General features: G+C 36.6%; 3 protein-coding genes across 3 annotated transcripts; 2 read left to right on the top strand and 1 right to left on the bottom strand.

Moving 5' to 3' along the window:
- Positions 1-951: 951 nt before the first annotated feature.
- On the bottom strand, positions 952-11898 carry LOC143627460 (DExH-box ATP-dependent RNA helicase DExH18, mitochondrial-like). Its single transcript, XM_077097277.1, has 4 exons — positions 11790-11898; positions 9362-10694; positions 1064-1387; positions 952-1000 (listed from the first exon to the last, which is right to left on the bottom strand). Exons 1-4 carry the CDS (start codon positions 11896-11898, stop codon positions 952-954), a joined length of 1815 nt encoding a protein of 604 aa, XP_076953392.1.
- A 396-nt stretch (positions 11899-12294) lies between these two features.
- LOC143627459 (uncharacterized) lies at positions 12295-16052 on the top strand. The gene is made up of 8 exons (XM_077097276.1): positions 12295-12445; positions 12870-12910; positions 12966-12982; positions 13676-14145; positions 14251-14855; positions 14940-15032; positions 15119-15568; positions 15644-16052. The coding sequence occupies exons 1-8, from the start codon at positions 12295-12297 to the stop codon at positions 15968-15970; spliced, it is 2154 nt and encodes a 717-aa protein (XP_076953391.1). The 3' UTR covers positions 15971-16052.
- Positions 16053-17013: 961 nt separating this feature from the next.
- LOC143627458 (protein BIG GRAIN 1-like B) lies at positions 17014-17859 on the top strand. Its single transcript, XM_077097275.1, has one exon. It carries the CDS (start codon positions 17014-17016, stop codon positions 17857-17859), a length of 846 nt encoding a protein of 281 aa, XP_076953390.1.
- The last annotated feature ends 1314 nt before the right edge of the window (positions 17860-19173 follow it).

Here is a 19173-nt window from a genome sequence, read left to right as displayed (position 1 = left end):
TCTCAATATATTATCCATAATTCGATATAGTTCATTAGTTCGTCAAACAAAAACACATATCACGTGATTCAATAAAGCAAAAAAGGCTTGCAGGCCTCAGGCAAACAGTGAGTTTAAGATGAAAACTGATTCATCTTTATGCATATCCTTCATATACAGATGTAAGAGACAAATAGGTAGTCGACACATCTGGTTAGTAAATAAAAAGACTTAAACTTTAGCAGTTTTCATGGCTGCCTATGAACTGTATCTTCTATTGCAAATGGTTTCAATTTTCAAAGTGAGATTTTTTTAAAGAAATAGTTGAAAACCATATGCAATCATTGAAGATAATTACCCGAATTTGAAGAATGCAAATGCACATTCAATGGAAGTAACCTAATGATAACAAAACATCTCCACTGATTCAGTTACAGATTGATAAATTGGAGATAAAGAGGATTGATGAACTGTAATACAAATGCACATTCAATTACAGATGAGCCACTTAACAATATACAGCAGCTAATACTCATGAATGGGTAGGATCACATCAGTTTTATACGAGTATTCCGAAATTAAATAATCATCAGATTCACATTTACTGAAACTGAGATCTCATAAACTATCCAAGAGATTTCAGTCACACTCAGAACACATTTAGAATGATTTTCATAGCAACCACAAGTTCCCAATTGTTACAACATTACAAACTAAGATATACCAAATACCATAAAAGCAAATCTTTCAATTTCAAGGGCCTTGTCATATCAACTATCATTAACCACATTAGCAGGAAAAATACTCACTTGATTCTTGTGTTCCAAGTAATACCCAACTGCTTTGCCAAAGAAAAGCAACATGTTTAAACAGTAACCGCTTTAATCTCACAATAAACAAATGCTACAATAAAAGAGAAATCTAAGCTTTAAAGAGTGCTTTGCATTATTATCTGCAGATGCATGGTGTCTCCTATGCAGTCACCTTCTCTATAGAATTTAAATCCTTTTCTTGCCTTTTCCTGCAAAAATTTAAATTAAATAAATATATAAACAAAATTAAATTATATAAAAAAAAGACTTACTGTTTTTGCAGCTTAACCATAGATCTAGGCCTATGATAACCATCCTCAAGATCATTCTTCTTCCCTTGATTTCTCGACTCCGGTTTCCAACTCGCTTTAATAAGCGACTCACCTAACAACTCAGCAATATCGGTCGCCATCGCCTCGGCTTTCTTAACATATGAAAAAGTTTCCTCCTTGAAGTGATTTGACAACCATAAATACATAGACACAACCTGATGCTTACTCTCTAAATCCAACAACTCGGTATCATTTCTAGCAGAACTCTTCGGCATCCCCATAGCCAAACTAACTGGCACGTTTTCAGAATAAGATTGAGCATGTTACGAACAATTTGGTAATCAAGCAAAAGATCGATAAAGAGAAGAAGAAACTAGAAGTAATCTCAAATCATCGATATATCTCGTTGTTTAAGTAAACGAGTATTCCAACTTACACTCGCAACCCTCATACTAAGCTACAATTACAAAAGACCCCTTCTACTTATTTGACATGTAACAATACTCCCCCCATAAAAGATTCTTGACCCCAAGAATCAACGTAAGAAAGAAAAAAAATACAGATATGTGACTGCACTTCCTGTTTATACCCATGTAAAAACCTAGACAAGATTTCTTTCTTTTTATTTTTAATGCAATCAAGCCAAAGTTCAATATCTTTATCTTTGTAACAGCAGCGGCCAGCCCTTAAAATCATAATGAAAAACATTGGTTTAGCTTTCCATCTGTGCCAAATATACCCTCTTGCCTTCCTTTTTGAACAACCATGCATCAACATAATCGAAAACAACTGTTTAGATTTCCATTTTTTCCACATGTGCACCATTTCTTTCTTTGATACAACCTGGTCCATAGCACATAATTTGACCTTTTATCAAATTCCGAAATGTCTCACCTTTTTGGTTCAGGGGCTGAGCAACCAAAAACTTGGAAAAATCTTTGGTTAACTCATTGGCAACCTTTGTTGTGCACTTGGCTTCGTCTGTATTGCCAAGAGGCTTTGCTTCTACAAGTAAATGACAACCGCTTAATGAGTCAACTCTTGATATATTTTCACCTCGCCTTGGCCCTTTTACAACACCTCCACATCTGGACATTGCATACCTAATTATGACCTCATACTCAGGTAAGGCTGACAACTTCATATCATGCAGTGTTACACACAAGATGGGACCTTCTTCAATGTGTCGAGCACTTATGTCAGTAAGTACTCCGGTCTTCACATCTAGAGTTGTAAAGTGTGATCTAAAAACAATGTTCCCTGGAGCCAATCTAGCACCCATTGATTCGAACACAACTTGACTACCATAATAAAATCCTGGGTCATAATCTAATAGAAATAGAAGAGCAATTTCACTACCCCAGCCGAACCTTCCTTCAACCAGGACCATGAGACTGTTAACTCCAGCAAAAGCGATTGCGTCTGAATTCTGCACTTTGGCAGCTTGTGAAGAAGTTTTGTATTTAGATCTTGGAATAAAAATATCTCCCAATCTGTTCATACTATAAAATGCAGTGATATCTTTTAGATTATACTCATCCACATTCAACCTCTCTTTTACTCCTCTTGATGCTTGATCAATTTTGAAATCAGATAAACCTCTAGTTTCCTCAATTCTTTGTGTACAACTCAAGAGATTTATCCCACTGGACTTAGTAATTACATCCAAACTAAATTCCATTATGTTGGGACCAGAAGTGTTGTCATAAAGTTCACGAGAGGGATCTAAAGTAGCAACAAATTGAGTGAACTGAAAAGCATAGGATTTTGAGCCCTGAACAAGAAAGGAAGAGTCAGTAGACAAAGTTGAAATGGATCCAGGACTAAATTCACTCATGATTATATCTTCACAATGAACAAGTACACGAGAGCTGCTTAAAATTTCAGCCTGCCTGTTTGGCCCATGATGACTTCCTTCCTCCAAACCAGGAACTTGTCCGGTATCTATCCATCTAAGATAGATAGTTGGGTCTATACTCTCTTCTACATTGGAAAGAACACAAAATTTGAGTTCCTCAAATGTTTTCACTACAGCTTTATGAGAATCATTCACTTTAGCATCAGTTTCTGATAAGAAAACTGTTCCAGATGTATTAAAAAGTCCTTTATTACCTTCTTTATGATAATCACTCAAACCAATTTCATGAAGAAGAACCGGTTCGTTTTTCTTCCAAATTACTTTATGAGTTTTAGGCCCATTTGTTACAGGTTCTTTTACAAAATTTGATGACACTCCTTGAATTATCGCCACATCTGCTTCTATAGATTGATTTTGGTTTAATTGTGGAGGCATAATTCCAGCACTTACATCAGGTATAATTACCAATTCTTCCTTTATTATCTCATTATGACCCCTTTTAGACATTTCATCAAACACTCAAAAACTCAAATCTTGATTTACAGAACTGCTTTCAGTTCTAAACATACTAGGCATTTCATCGAACACCATGGATGCAGTCTTATTATCAGTTATATTTTCTCTTAAAACATCACTATCATTTACCCTTTCATCTTCCATTGAATCATTGATATCAAATACCTTGTAGGCATCGTATAAAGAAGAATTAGGATCATAAGGAGAAAACGAATCTTTCAATTCATTTGCATCCAATTTCAAAGCCAAAGAAATGGCGCCTTTCAATGTGTGAAAACTATATTGATGCCATGTGTGACATTTGAGCCAAAACAAGGTACACCTCAATACGTATTTACGATTAAGCAAATAAACGCCTTTTGCGTAACAAACGAATGATTAACCGAACCGGTCGGGTTATGACCCAGATATCTCGGGGGGCCATCTATAAGTGATATACGATATATACAAGCTAAAATATTAGTAATATGGCCCTAGTTCGATAGCAAACAAGTTAAACGAAAACATGCTCGTTTAACTACCCGCTATAGATTTAAACGCGAAAGATAGTTACAAACCAAGCATTGTATCATCCGTTAAGCCGAAAAAGACTTACCAAACACTTACTTGAAATGTTTTAAGTGATCCGTGAAAATATTTTTGATTTTTACAAACATATAGTATGTTTTTATAATTTTACACAAAACTAGCCGAAAAACACACGTTTTCGCACTGTTTAACGCACCCGATAAGTTTTTCGCGCCAAAAACCGAACCCGAACTAAATTTGGACCGGGCTTTTCGTATTTTGGCTTGAGAAATCAGAATATTGGGCCAAAACAGCCCAAAGGGGGGCCATGAAGTTTCCGATCGGACCAGCCCAACCTACCCCCCATTTTTTTTATAAAACTTATTCCACAGGCTTGTTTATTCATTCTAGTTTATAAAATTTGAGGTCCAAGCAGCTGCAATCTGATTTTTCCAGAATCTTTCAAACCCTAAGGTAAGGAGCTTAAATAAGTAATTTTTGTACTTGTTTAACCTTGATTAATACCATAAAAACATGTCTTGATTACTAAAAATCATTCCTAACCATGTAAAAGTCCTAAAAATGATCCATAAACATGTTTTGATCATAAACATGGTAAGGAACTTGTTTTGATAGTTTTTTTGGCCATAAACACGGATTAAAGGGTTGAAACGGCGTTTTTACGGTTCAAAAGTTCGTTTTTGTGCACTAGCCAAAACCCTAAGTTAAAGGGCTGTTCTATTGATGAAACCTACTTGGTTTGTAATATAGGACTTGTACCTAGATTGCATAGAAGCACAAGAACCTGAAAACTTGATTAAAAAGTCGGGGAAACGAGCCAAACCCGTTAAGGTAATGCCGAAACACTCGCTTACGGGCTATTTAGGTTAAGGTTGTGATTTGCATATTATTAGGCCTTGAAATTTTTCAGGTACATCAGGGACCATGTCAATGAGTCCCTGTTCAAATTTGGTAATTTTTCGACCATCCGAGAATATTTGGCGAATTTATTACCGAATTGGGACGTTTATTTGGGAAAAATATCTAAAATACTTAAAAAATTATGAACTTTTACTGGGAACTCAGATTTGATGTATTTTGATCACATATGAATTTTGGTATCATTTGGAGAAGTTTAAAGGTGTTTTGTTTATATGCGTTCGTGTGAATTTTTATAGCCGAATTTGGGCCGAAAAGAATATCGCATGAGCTTTTTACATTCTGGAATTGATACAGGTTGATTTGGGACATGATTTGAGCATTCAGAAATTTTTGTGGAATTTTTGGAAATTTTTTGGGGTAAACGGACGATTTCAGGCAAAATATAGCTGATAAAATGAATTTTTATAAATTAATAAATCAGTAAATAATTCCAGAAATATTTTTATAAAAATCTACATATTTTAATTGATAAGTGTCTAAATTTTCATAATTTAATGATTAACGGTTAATTAATTATGCTAATTTAAAGATTAAACAAATTCAGTTTTTATAAAAACCGGCAAGTTCGCGACTAACGAACCTGCGGGAATATCAAAACACCAAGAGTGATAAAAAAAATTATATTTTTGGACTAATTAAGTAAAAACGAACTTTTCTATGAAAAACCTGGACAATCCGGATGGATTGTGCGTGTTTTTTCTTAAATCAAACTGAATAAACGGAAACGGGCCCCGTGGCTAATTCGGGACCCCAGTATGTGATCCTTCTTTATAACTTAATCATTTTGTTAACCAATAAATTTACCCAAGCTTATTTTCCCATAACTGTTTTTTGAACGCGTAAACGAACTGTAACATCCTAAAATTTATAATGTTAAATAAAGAAAGTTACGTTTAGTGATTTCGCGTTATTAATTAATGTCGAGTAAAGAACGGATCATGGACTTAGATTAATTAAGATGGGTTAAATGAGAATGGGCCTTAGGTCCATGGGCTTTAAGGGATATAAATATCCCCTAAACCAACCTAAAACCCTAAACCCTCATTTCATTTCCATCTTATTCTCTAACACACTCCAAAACACACACACACCACACACCGCCATATACGGCCGGCGGCCGAGGGAGAGAAACGAGCAAGATCCGAGAGAGAGTAAACGATTAGTTATGATTAAACAAGTTAAACGAGATCCAAACGAGCACAAAAGGTATGTTCTTGACCTATAAAGTTTACGTAGTATTGAACGTTTTTACCTTAAAGATCCAAGCTTTATGGTATATGCGGGATATATATACGACCGAAAATGGTTAGGGAACGTTAGTGTGTGATGTCGAACCATAACAAGGGTATTAAAATCGCCAAAATGCGTGATAAAAACCAAACCCGTAGCGAACTGGGCAACTTCGCCTGCGAACTGGGCAACTTCGCCTTCAAAACGGTAACTTCGCCTTCAAAGCTTAACTTCGCCTTCAAAGCATAACTTCGCCTACGGCCAAGTTCGCCTAACTGGTAACTTCGCCTACGGCCAAGTTCGCCTAACTGGTAACTTCGCCTACGGCCAAGTTCGCCTAATTGATAACTTCGCCTACGGCCAAGTTCGCCTAACTGATAACTTCGCCTAAAGCTAAGTTCGCTTAAGGTTTAACTTCGCCTAAAGCTAAGTTCGCCTAAGGTTTAACTTCGCCTAAAGCTAAGTTCGCCTAAGGTTTAACTTCGCCTAAAGTCAAGTTCGATTAGAAAATAAATTAAAAACCTAATGAAAAATGTGTTAAGACAGTTAATGGAAATAAAATTTTTCCAAGCTGACCTGACAGCTCGACTCCAGCCAGGGGCTCTGCCCCTTGGACCCTGCTAGGGGCTGCCGCCCCTAGACCCTGCTGCCAGGGGCGCTGCCCCCGGACCCCCGTTCGTTGTGGGTCATATAAAGATAGAAATACAACATGAGTAGTAGTAGTTAATTGATACGTGTGAATATTATACAGTTAGCCGTGCACAGCTCAAGAAGGGAATAACTATTAACGGAGAGCGTAACAGGATTCAGGTGAGTTTCTAGCCCCATTTATGTGTTATGTTTTCGGGGCTGTGTGCATACTCAATATGTTTGTTAATACGCTTATCCTAAGAGATAAGTGTATGCCTTATGTGGATAATGTGAAATGTATGAATGATCGTTTGACGGTACGTGAACGATCTTCGGATATTGCACGTACTGTCAGGTTGTAACGCTAAGTATAAGGTAAGTATGATATGTATGCTTATGTGTATGAATGTGATAAAGTTAATAAAAGCAGGAAAGGATGGATGTACGGTAACGAGGAGGGAATCGAACCCTACTAATATTCGAGAACTAGGGAACCGAACCCTACTAATATTCGAGGAAAGAGGGAACCAAGCCCTAATAATACTCGAGGAAAGAGGGTACCGAGCCCTAATAATACTCGAGGAAGGAGGGTACCGAGCCCTAATAATACTCGAGGAATGTAGGGCGTAATGCTCTTTATAACGTAAGATATGAAAGTAAGTTAATACAAAAGAAAGTATGAAAGTATGAATGAAAGAATATAAGTTTATGTGTATTGCATAGTGTATGATTAACTAGAACTCACTCAGCGTAGCTGACTTTTAGTATGCACGCAGGTGAGTAGGATGAGGTAGCTCGCTTGAGGAGACACGTGGCACTGAATAAGAGGCTGGCATCGGAAGACTCAAGACGTTTAAGTTTAATGTTTCGTTTATTTTGAAAGACAAAATGATGTTTTAAGACAAGGCGTGTTTTATTATGAAATGTTTTATAAAAGCTTTTATATTCCGCGAATGTTTTTATTAACTCTGATATTTAGAACTGCGATTATGAGTAAATCCAACACGAAAGTAGGGCTACCGGTAACGGGGCCTTACACAAACAACTTGGCCCAGCTGGGAAAACGGGAATCTGAGCCAAGTTCAGTTCTAAGTATTAGACATTGAACAACATCACAACCTAAGCCTATTGCCACTTTTTGAGCATTCCAGCTATACCCAGATTAGTTATACAGCCCAGTTTAGTATTGAGATTATAATAATATTAAAATATTAATATTATTATAATATTGATTATAGGAACTACTGATAGCGGACCGAACAAACCACGAGCTGATACAGTACTGATTATCTACTAAACCGTGAGTTTCATGACCCCACTCTTTAAACAGTTTTACGAACTTTTGGGGTGAAAAGCATGTTTGATTACATATACATACCTGAAATATGTATTGATGTGAATTATCTAAGTGCTAACACACGAAAGTCCCCACTAACACAGTGATTAACTTCGAGCCGGTTGTTTGTGAATAGTACTATTGGTTTGACAAACCCAAACGGAGCCGGCATGTATTGCTGAGACTTTACCCCGTTTGCACATGACCATAATTATACAACACGCTATGTAGTGTTAGACATAGCTACTTGGGGCATGTTGTGGGCGGAAAGGGGCCACAGTGGTTGATTGAGCGTGGGAAATGGATGCACGCAGCACATACAGTCAAGGCTTCACTGTAACTTAGCATAATTACATCATTTACATACATACATACATACTTATTTCATGATTACAAGTGTTAACTTGTGAATACTCATTACTGTTTTCTTGAAACTCGTGAAACTCACCAACTCTAGTAGTTGACCCGTTTTAAACTGCTTTTCAGGTGTACCTAAATCGGAATGATTTGGTGATCTGTTACTTGCCCAAGATGTGTGGTTGATGCTATGTGAATAGAAGCAAGAACGTTAGTAGTAAGACCGTATAGTTAACGAACTAGTTTTGCTTGTATCGCCTAGTCTGTAAAACAATGATAGAACAATGAAATATAATATATTGTAAATTAGTTTGTAATGTTTCCTTATAGACAATGTGTTGATACCAGAGGTGTCTGTTACATTCCCGTTTTACGCTTCCGCATTGTGTTAGTCGGGGTGTGACACCATGTCATAAAAACATTTCTAATTTCTTGTTTAAGTCCATTCATAAAGAGGTATATAGCATAATATTCACTAAAACCTTCACCAGTTTTAACCTGATTGAACAAAAATTCGAATTCCTCACAAAAGTTCTTAACCATACCTTGTTGCCTAATTACAATAATCTTTTCCATAGTTGAATTGTAGCTCGCTGCCCTAACTCTAGAAATTGATCGTCGTATTGAATCTTGATTGCTTTTTGCCCTAATTTTTGAACTGTTATTGTGGATTAGTATTGCTACTGCAGCTGCCTTAACCCACAAGTCAGAGGAAAGGATGCTCTGATACCATTGTTACGAACAATTTGGTAATCAAGCAAAAGATCGATAAAAAGAAGAAGTAATCTCAAATCATCGATATTTCATTCACTTCATCTCGTTGTTTAAGTAAACGAGTATTCCAACTTACACTCGCAACCCTCATACAAAGCTACAATTACAAAAGACCCCTTTTACTTATTTGACATGTAACAGAGCAACTCTTAATAAATGATACATTGCCTTTGGATCCCGAATATTCACCGGAGCAAAACAGAAGTTAAACTGGTCTTCAAGCGAGAGTCCTTGAACTTTCTCCAACATATTAGCAACCTTTTTTATATGATCGTGTTTACACAAAAAGTACGACACGTCCAACCGACAATTTTCCCCAAAATTTTGAAGTAATTGGGAGAACATAACGTCTGCGATTTGACCCGCAAATAACTCGACTTGCTCAAAAAATGGAAACAGACCGACCTTTTTAACTTCATCGAACGGTTTTTGTAAACATTCAATCAAGTAGTCCAAATCTTCTAAGTGTAAAGTGGTGGTAAGCCTGTCGGGGTAAATACTCCCTCTACGCCCAGCCCGACCTGCGATTTGCTTCACTTGTGAAGCGGGAACTGGCACGATTTTATCCCCGTTGTACTTCGATAAACTATAAAAGACTACCCGTCTTATATTAAGGTTTAATCCCATACCGACGGCATCACTCGCAACCAATATGTCAAACTCGTTACCCTGTTCGTTAAACAAATTAGCTTGGTGTCTATGCGTCTCGGGTGGCAACGCCCCATATATAACACAACATTTATGATTTGTGTGCTTTTCGATAGCTAACTTCACTTCAAAAATCTCCCGTCTTGAAAACGCAACGAAACAATCACCCGACCGAACACTTCTAATATCTCCCAACAAGGTCTTAGCTTCCACCACCAACGGTTTGAATCTTTCGTAATGATTTTCAATCAACTCGTCACTGGTTTCCCGACATATATTTCTAACAATATCCAAAACACTTGGATCCCCACATAAATGTATCTCATCGGCTTGCAAACCAAGCAAAGCACGAGTCCACGCGTACCCTCTATACACATCCGGCATCATTTGAATCTCGTCAATAACCGCCACCTCATACAACTCCTTTGTCGAAAACATCTCAACCGTGCAAGCAGTGTGATTTCCAAACGGAACATACTTCTTTTCTTGACCCGTAAGCAAACTACAATACACACCTAACGAGTTCACCTTATCAAAAACTTCCATAGCCAAAAGCCGAAGCGGGCTGCAATAAATCCCCTTTTTCGCTTCCATAAACTGTTGCAAAGCATTATACGTCTTCCCACTATTTGTCGGGCCACAATGACATATAATCTTCCGTTTAATCGCTCTAGCAAACGGAATACCATTAAGAAGGAAACCAACCACTGTTCTACTGTGGATAGGATTGTCCAGACCGCTCGATGGTCGTTTGAAAATTGCTTGGAAAATGCTCGTTCGATTCGGTTTGGTTTGTAAACGAGCTAATCGGCTTAGTTCGGTTTGTAAATGAGCTAGGCAACGACCAAGTCCTCACTCAGTTCGATTTGTATACACACGCACACATAAATATAAATATACAACTTTTTAAATCCTTGTCAATTTTCCCACGTTCATTAGATCAGAAGATCAATGATCAAACCCGAGCATATATTAATGCCGTTGTCACCACCACCACCACATCACATAAAACATATCATAGAAAATAGAAGATGTAACGGGTAATAGCGGCTGATGGTGAGATTGATGGTGAGTGATGACGGTTCTTTAAGAACATCATTTTGAAACTCCAGAATATTTAAGATGATCTTGAATATACTAAAAGTATATCAATATAATGAAGTTTGGTGACCAGGATCGATAAACACAAAAAACGAAATTTAAATCATAAGCTTGATCTCTATAATTTTCATTAGCTCGAAAATTACAATACACAATCTCTTTTTCTTCTTAATGATAAAACCCACAAGCTCGGGTATATATACTAACTTAGATTAGAAAACCCAACTAGACTAGAATACAAATACCATAATCATATTAAAATACTAATTGGTAAAAACAAATCTAAATATTAATTAATAAATAAATTCCTTGTTGTCCAAGTCATTTGCTCGACTTGTTCACCAAGTAACTTATTCCATGTAAACCAAGTCACGTGCTCAACTTGATAAACAAGACACCAACTCATCATAGGCTCGATGGTTCAGTCCAACCCGCCTCATTGACTTGAGGACGGGAATTAATTCCAACATATAAATGATAAGAATAAATAAAGTTTAGGTTAAATAGTTTAAAACTTCATGTTTGGGTTTAATCAAAAGAGATTTGGGTCAAATATGCCCACGATCGTTTTTAAAACATTAAGATCATTTTGTTTTGAGCGCAAACAAGTAATTAGTTTATTGGATTTTAAATGCCTCATTGGGTTGACCTGTTTATTTCTATATTTTATCAAAATGTGGTATGCGTCGTAATCAGGGCCGGCTCTTAAGGAGTGCTGGGTGGTCGATGGCCCCCGGCTTGACACTCTGTTAGGCCGGAAATTTTTTCTTTAAAAAATATATATATTTATTTATAAAAAAAACAAGATGTATATATAATGTTTAAACTCAATTGCACAACCAATAGCTTGTCTAGTGAAGAAGGAGAGAAAACCGGTGAATCAAGAGAAACCGGTTGAGACGAAGAGCATGAAAAAGAACATTTCTCTGATACCATGTAATGTAATCGTTGAATAACGATGACACAGAACGAAAAAAGAGAAGAAGCAAGAAAGAAATCAAGCCTTGGGTATGTACGACACATGTATTATTAGTCACACGACATATGAATATACCCTATACAACCGGAGTCGTTTTAATACACGTTGCCGTTCTTAAAAAAAAAAAAAGAATACATTGAATTGAAGGCGGGGGGGGGGGGGGGGGGGGGGGGGAATTTAATCCCAATCCCAAAACCCCTAAAAACAAAAATTAAAATAACCAAAACCCTTGTTCGTTTGTTCGTTCGTCAAACTCAGCCTCTGCCGTTCTCTCTGTATTTTTCGTATAATAAACAAAGTTAATGCTTTTTAGATAACCAATCAAGACTACATTTCCGTGTTTGAATTTGAAAATGGTCTCAGGGATTTTGTCAGCGGGTGTTCGCAAAACGATTCAATCGATCAAAGAAATCGTGGGTAATCATTCCGATGCTGATATTTACACAACCCTTAAAGACTCCAACATGGATCCTAATGAGACTGCTCAGAAATTGTTATTTCAAGGTGAAACAAAATTACTTCACTTTAGGGTTTGATGCTAAATCTTGAATTCTTAGGGGGGAATGAATGCCATTTGTTTCTGCCAAGAATCTTTTTATGAATATGAAGACCATTGATTGCTTAAAGATGTATGTGGTAATTAATATCAATGCAAATGTGGCACCTAGTAAACTCTTGACTCATAAATTATTAGTGAAAGCCTTAGCCTTATAAAGTTTATACATTTTGGGAATTAAGTATTTGTCGTTAATGGTTTTATGACTTTTGAGTATTTATCCTGTAAGATGTGGTTTCTAAATCTAGAACCGCATTGATTTGATATTGCTCGACACTACATTTTTCTAAGGAACATCTAGCTATGCTATCTTGAGTCTTGATTTCTGCAGCTACTTAGGTGTTGTTTCGTTTATTTGTTTGTTATCTTCAGATCCGTTTCACGAAGTTAAGAGAAAAAGAGACAGAAAGGAGGTTTGTTATCACTTTTCATAACTTTATATATTCATGCTTACGTTCTGTATCATAGAAAAGCCGTCATTTGCAGTATGTTTGTCTCATACGCGCATTCAAAATAAGTCTTTTTTTTTTCATTTTGAAACAACTGATTTCAGGTTACATCACTCAAGGATTCTGTACCTAGAAAACCTACTGAACATATAGTTCAAGGAGCGAAGGCTAACACACATACAGACCGTAGCTCTTTCCAAAGGGAAGGAATGAAGAGTAACACTCATACAGACCGTAGCTCTTTTCAAAGGGAAGGAATGAAGACTAACACACAAACAGACCATAGCTCTTTTCAAAGGGAAGGAATGAAGACTAACACACAAACATACCGTAGCTCTTTTCAAAGGGAAGGAATGAAGACTAACACACAAACAGACCGTAGCTCTTTTCAAAGGGAAGGATTTGTAAGGAATCATGTATCTGGTAATGTAGCCTTTTGAATTTATTTTACTTTCTGAGTTAAAAAAATCTTGCTTCATGTATTTATGGTTGAAAGTTTACTAGATGCAGTAAGAAGTAGACAGTTTCGTATCATGAGAGACAACAGGTTTAATCAAAATGGCAACAGAAGTATAAAGCCTCCTGCTAAAAGCTCAGTGCACGTGAACGCTAAAGAGCCACTAACTTCAACTACTTCTGAAAAGAGGTAATCATATTTACTTTTGTAGGATAATTTAATTTAATCCTTTTAAAAAGTTCATAATATCATATTTACATGGTCATGCACAGTTCTGCTGAGGCTTCTGAAACACTAAAAGTGGATGTGAATCCATCAGTTGATTCAAAATCTCAACAAGTAAAGGGTGTTAGTTTGGGTAGCAGGAGGACTCAGGTCTTAAATGTTGCTCCACCTGTACAGGTGGCAACAAAACCACATGATTCGGTTACGTCACCTAACAGTTCAGTAATTGGAGTCTATTCTTCTTCTGACCCGGTTAAAATACCATCTCTAGCATCCACACCACCTGCGAAAGCTGGAGCCATAAAACGTGCAGTTGGGCCCGCTGGTGTTTGTCGTCATGCCCGGTCAGAAAATTCTGCCAAGCTGGCATCCACGCAGGCCACTTCTGTATCAAACACCAAAAATCAACAATCTCAATCTAATGTATCAGAGTCAGTCCCTGGGGTATCTTCTGGGAGGTCATTTAATAATCAGCATAATAGCAGGCCGCGCCAGCAACTCGTGACTCGTCAAAAAGGTATGAAGTTATGATATCAGAATCTTTCTAAGTTTATATGTTTTGTTTCTGAATGCATGTATCTTATGGTGATGTGGCATTGAGCTGACCTGTTTCAAAATGTAGTTATTCGTGCAAACAAGGAGTGGAAACCGAAGCCAAGTCAGAAACCAAGTGTTACTGAAGTTGGTGTTATCGGAGCACCTAAAAAATCAACACCTCCTGCCAAGAAATCAAAGGATTTGGCTAAAGAAGCGTCTCAATTGCAAAATAAAGTACAAATTCATGAGGATCAAAATGTGATAATTGCAGCACACATTCGAGTCTCTGAGGTTGATCGTTGTCGGTTGACTTTTGGGAGCTTGGGAATTGAGTCAGATGTTTCTCATAGTTCTGGATTTGAAGAAACTAGTTGTGTTGAAGAATCACATGTTGAACCGTTGGCAAGGTTGGATGCCAGTTTATCAGTTAGCCCTCCAGAATCTTCTGTTGATGAATCTTCTGGAAGCAAACAAGTTGAGTCGGTAGATAACCCGGTCCATGGTTCTGGTTCAGTTTCACCCGATTCAGTGACAGAATCTGAATCACAACCGACAGACAGATTCGAGTCTTCAAGTCCACCAAATATGGACAACTACACCAACATTGGTTTGGATCGACACAGCAGCCCATCTTATGCTCCTTCAGAAACACATCAGCAACAAGGTCTTTCGGAAGTACCAAGTTGTTCGGTTAGCTTGTTAATTTTTATTGCTTCATTTTATTTGTTATTTTGTTTAAACAATCTGATTTTGTTGCCTTGTCCGATATTATAGCAGGCATATGATCCTCAGGCTGGATATAATACATATTTCAGACCAGCCACTGATGAATCCCTCAGGAGTCAGGTGCTACAAATCCCTCAGGAGGTCAATAAACCATATAATTTTTTAAATCAGTTTAATCTGACATAAAACAAATGACTGATATTATGCACGGTGTGTTTTGTTTACAGGGGTTTAGTGCTCATGCGGGCAGTGTCCTTGCAACCACAATACCAATGGTACAACAAGAAGCTTCAGTAGCCCAAATATATCCACAAGTTCATCTTCCTCATTATGCTAATCTTATGCCGTACCGCCAGTTTATATCTCCTGTGTATGTTCCACCGATGGCTATGCCAGGGTACTCTAACAATCCTACATATTCCCCACATCTGTCTACTGGCAGTAATTACCTGCTCATGCCTGGTGCCAACTCAGCACATGTAACTGCCAACGGGCTGAAGTACACGATTCCACAGTATAAGTCTGTCCAGGCTGCCACTCCTACTGGCTTTGGTAACTTTACAACTCCTACCGGATACGCATTAAATACCCCTGGAGTTGTGGGAAGTGGATCGGGGCTAGAAGATTCCGCTCGTATTAAGTATAAAGATGGGAATGTTTACGTTCCAAATCCTCAGGTAAATTTACATGCTTTATTTTGTTTGGATTTACAAACCGTTTCATTCTGTTATTAAATTCATTATACAACGCAGGGGGAGACATCTGAGCATTGGATGAATCCAAGGGACATCTCTAGTATGCAATCAGCATCATACTACAACATGGCAGGCCAGTCACCTCATGCCACCTATCTACCTTCACATGCTTCATTCAATGCTGCAGCAGCAGCACAATCTTCTCATATGCAGTTTCCAGGTTTGTACCACCACCCTCCACAACCTGCAGCTCTTGCAAACGCACATCATACAGGTCCCGCCATAGGCGGGAATGCTGGGGTTGGAGTGGCAGCGGGAGCCCAAGTTGGTGGCTATCAACAGCAGCCTCAGTTGAATCAGATGAGTTGGTCAGGGAACTTTTGATACGAGTTTTTGTGTATGATGGGGGATTATAGAAGTGGTTTTATGTTTTCTTTTATTAATAGTGATCTTACGAGTTTCCTCTATCAATGCATAATTTTAATGTTCAAGAAGTTAGATGTTCAAATTCATTGCATTTGTTAAAACTTAAACGTATAACAAATTGATTAACTCAAAAAATATTAACAAAACATAAGTTAAGTCTTATAATGTTCCTCACAGATATGTATTACTACTACCTACTGTATCTAATCAATTTAATTTCAAATTTTAGATTTAAAACGAAAAGAATACAGTTAGAGGTGTACGGAAAGAGACAAGTGAACATTACAACTCTGACTAGTTCTGGTTTGTGTATCCTCAAGTCTATAATTTCTTTATTATGTACAACCATTATTTTAGGTTTATAGTAGTTACATTTAGTTTCAAAGCAAAAGCACAAAGTTTGGTCTACATTTATGAATCACGGTCACAATATTATTTGGTTTACGTTGATTTCAACAACATTAACATAACAATTGTAAGAAAATGAGTGATGTTGAATCATGTACAATACACTACTTGTGTTTATATCGTCATATTATTTTTGTTTAGTTGAGAGATACTAAGCCATACCAAACCTCAAACACCACTAACACGTTTGTGCGCAATAATTATAAAAAAGAGACAAACTTTACAGTTTACATTCAACAAACAAAACCAAATATGCGAGCTCTTACCGACCAAAAGGATGACTATTATTGTTATGATACTTAGGTATCAGGTTGTTATGCAATGCACATCTGAACCCCTCCAGTTCAACAATTTATGTTATGTCTCAAATAATTAGTATATTAAATTAACCATGTTTTTTTATAAAAGGGGAGACAGATTGTACGTTATAGTTCCCTCCTTATGCTACACTTTAATTAACTTTGGTTGTACACGTCACCACTTCTCATAAAAAGCGTGTCTTGTCACTCATATTGTGTCCATTACACCACCTCTATTTACTCTACATCAAGCTTGAATCTTGTTGCAAATGTGATATCCATTCTTGCTGCATAATGGATAGGCGAGAAAGCCTGTCATTCTCATCGACTTTGCTTGACGTCATCTCCAGATCGATTGACGAAAGAGATGATCAGAAATCGTCGTCGAAAACTGAAATAATATACGGGTTTCCAGTGAGGCCTAGACCTATCCGTACCAGCATTCGCTATGATGATGATGAATGTAACACATTCGGGACGAACACGAGTATGTATGCTCAGTCTGAAGATCTGCAGCATTGTGAAGGTAAGTTTGTTAAGACGAAATCGAGAGCTATGAAGATCTATAGTTACCTGAAGAAAGGAACACAGCCGGTTTCACCAGGAGGTCGGTTAGCATCGTTTTTATTTTCGCTTTTCAGTACGAGGAACATGAAGAAATCGAAGATTCCTTCGGCCTGCAGTGGAGGTCAAGACGAGGCAGTAGTTCATGCGAGTAGGAAATCCAAATCAGCTTCTTCGTTTTCACGAACGTGTTTAAGCAAAACTACGTCGTCGTCTAGGGGAAAGTTGAGCACCGACGTGAAAAGGTCAGTTAGGTTTTATCCGGCTAGTGGATCTGATTCACCTGTAGTAAAGCTCGACAGGAATCCGGTCAACGAAGAGGTTAAAAGGCGTATGAATATAGTGAAGAATTACGAGAGAAAGGTTCAATACGTGTTTGATTCGATTAAAAATAATGCTACTAACAATGATGACGATAATGATAATGATGATGTGAGCTATGCAAGCTCGGATCTGTTTGAACTGGACCATGTTTCTTTTGGCATTGGGATGGATGGGTGTATGCAGGAGTTACCATTGTATGAAACAACTAGTGTTGATGTGAATAGAGCTATTGCTAATGGTTTCCTTGTGTGACAATTTGTTGAAAATAGTTATAAAATGAAACCTTTAACTTTGGAAAGGTTTTGCTTGTTCATATTATCAGGTAAGAGTTTATTTGTAAGATTTAAGTTTAACTTTTCTTGACCATTCAAATTTAATAGTTTAGTTTGACGGAGCTAAAACCTTATATTTTGTTTATATCAGTTAAATGGCCTATTGCAAAATGAAAGCAGACTAAATTGGAGGAAAACTGATTATGGAAATGGATTAATATAATTATAATTGGGAACTTTGAATTAAAAAGAAGTTAATGATGATGATTAGAAGGAAGAGGAAGAAAAGTGGGACATATGTAGGGTAGATATTTGCTTCTAGTATCACTTTTCATGATGAATGATCACACCATTTGTTAACTTGTGATAAGCCAACTAATTAATTATTACATCTTTATGATTAATACATAAAACTAATTACTTATTACATCTTTATTATGATTAAAATGCAAAACAAAATGTATCAAATGTAATTTTGTATGTAAATATGTGATATACACGCATCTACGACTCCCTCCCTGTTTACATCTCGTACAAGGTGAATTTTGTCTAATAAAATATGGCATGTGTGTGTATCTACGATTATGGATTTTTGTGTAAATTTATGCATGCAAAATACAAACAAATACCTGGTTGTATTCATGTTGATTTAGCATTTGTAATTGTAATTGTGTTGTTATAATGGTAACCAATAGAATTATAATTTAAAACAACATATTATAATGGTAAAGAACACAATGCTTTTTTTCTATTTTTTCATATCAAACTTGGGTATTTGTGTCTATATGCATATGTATATGTAAGTGTTGTCATAACTGTGTTCAAGTTGTAATTATATGTTGTTAAAAGAAGTTAGTATTATCTTTGTGAAAAAAAGAAAAAGTGAAGGTCGCTTTACCAACTCGGAGAGATTGTGTGTTTTACCTACACATATGATGACTCGTTTTGAATTAAACAAATAACCCAATTTTCTTATACTTGTTTGAAGTATAGATAGAAAACATTTAAGTTTGATTTAAAATATAAAAGTTTTAATTATTAAATACAATTATGCAAATTTCATATTCTCTATTTCCTATTACTGTCATCTATCATTTTATCAAATTTATATATTACTAGAACACATAATTTGCAGTTTCTCTCTTTTAGAGAGTAAGTTTCTTTAGAACGGCATTTAAGAGTTAGTTTGGTTGATTCATATAGTTTGTTGGAATTGAACTCGCTCATTTTTAATGTTTTTAATTGAAAAATTAAATTAAATTAATTCACTCAGATATATTATATAAAGGAACTC

Source organism: Bidens hawaiensis, unplaced genomic scaffold (assembly GCF_021521415.1).
Source record: "Bidens hawaiensis isolate Kalapana, Puna unplaced genomic scaffold, B.hawaiensis_p1.1 tig00004682_1, whole genome shotgun sequence".
In the NCBI taxonomy this organism is placed as follows: Eukaryota; Viridiplantae; Streptophyta; class Magnoliopsida; order Asterales; family Asteraceae; genus Bidens; species Bidens hawaiensis.
This window is presented reverse-complemented; position numbering and strand designations above follow the sequence as displayed.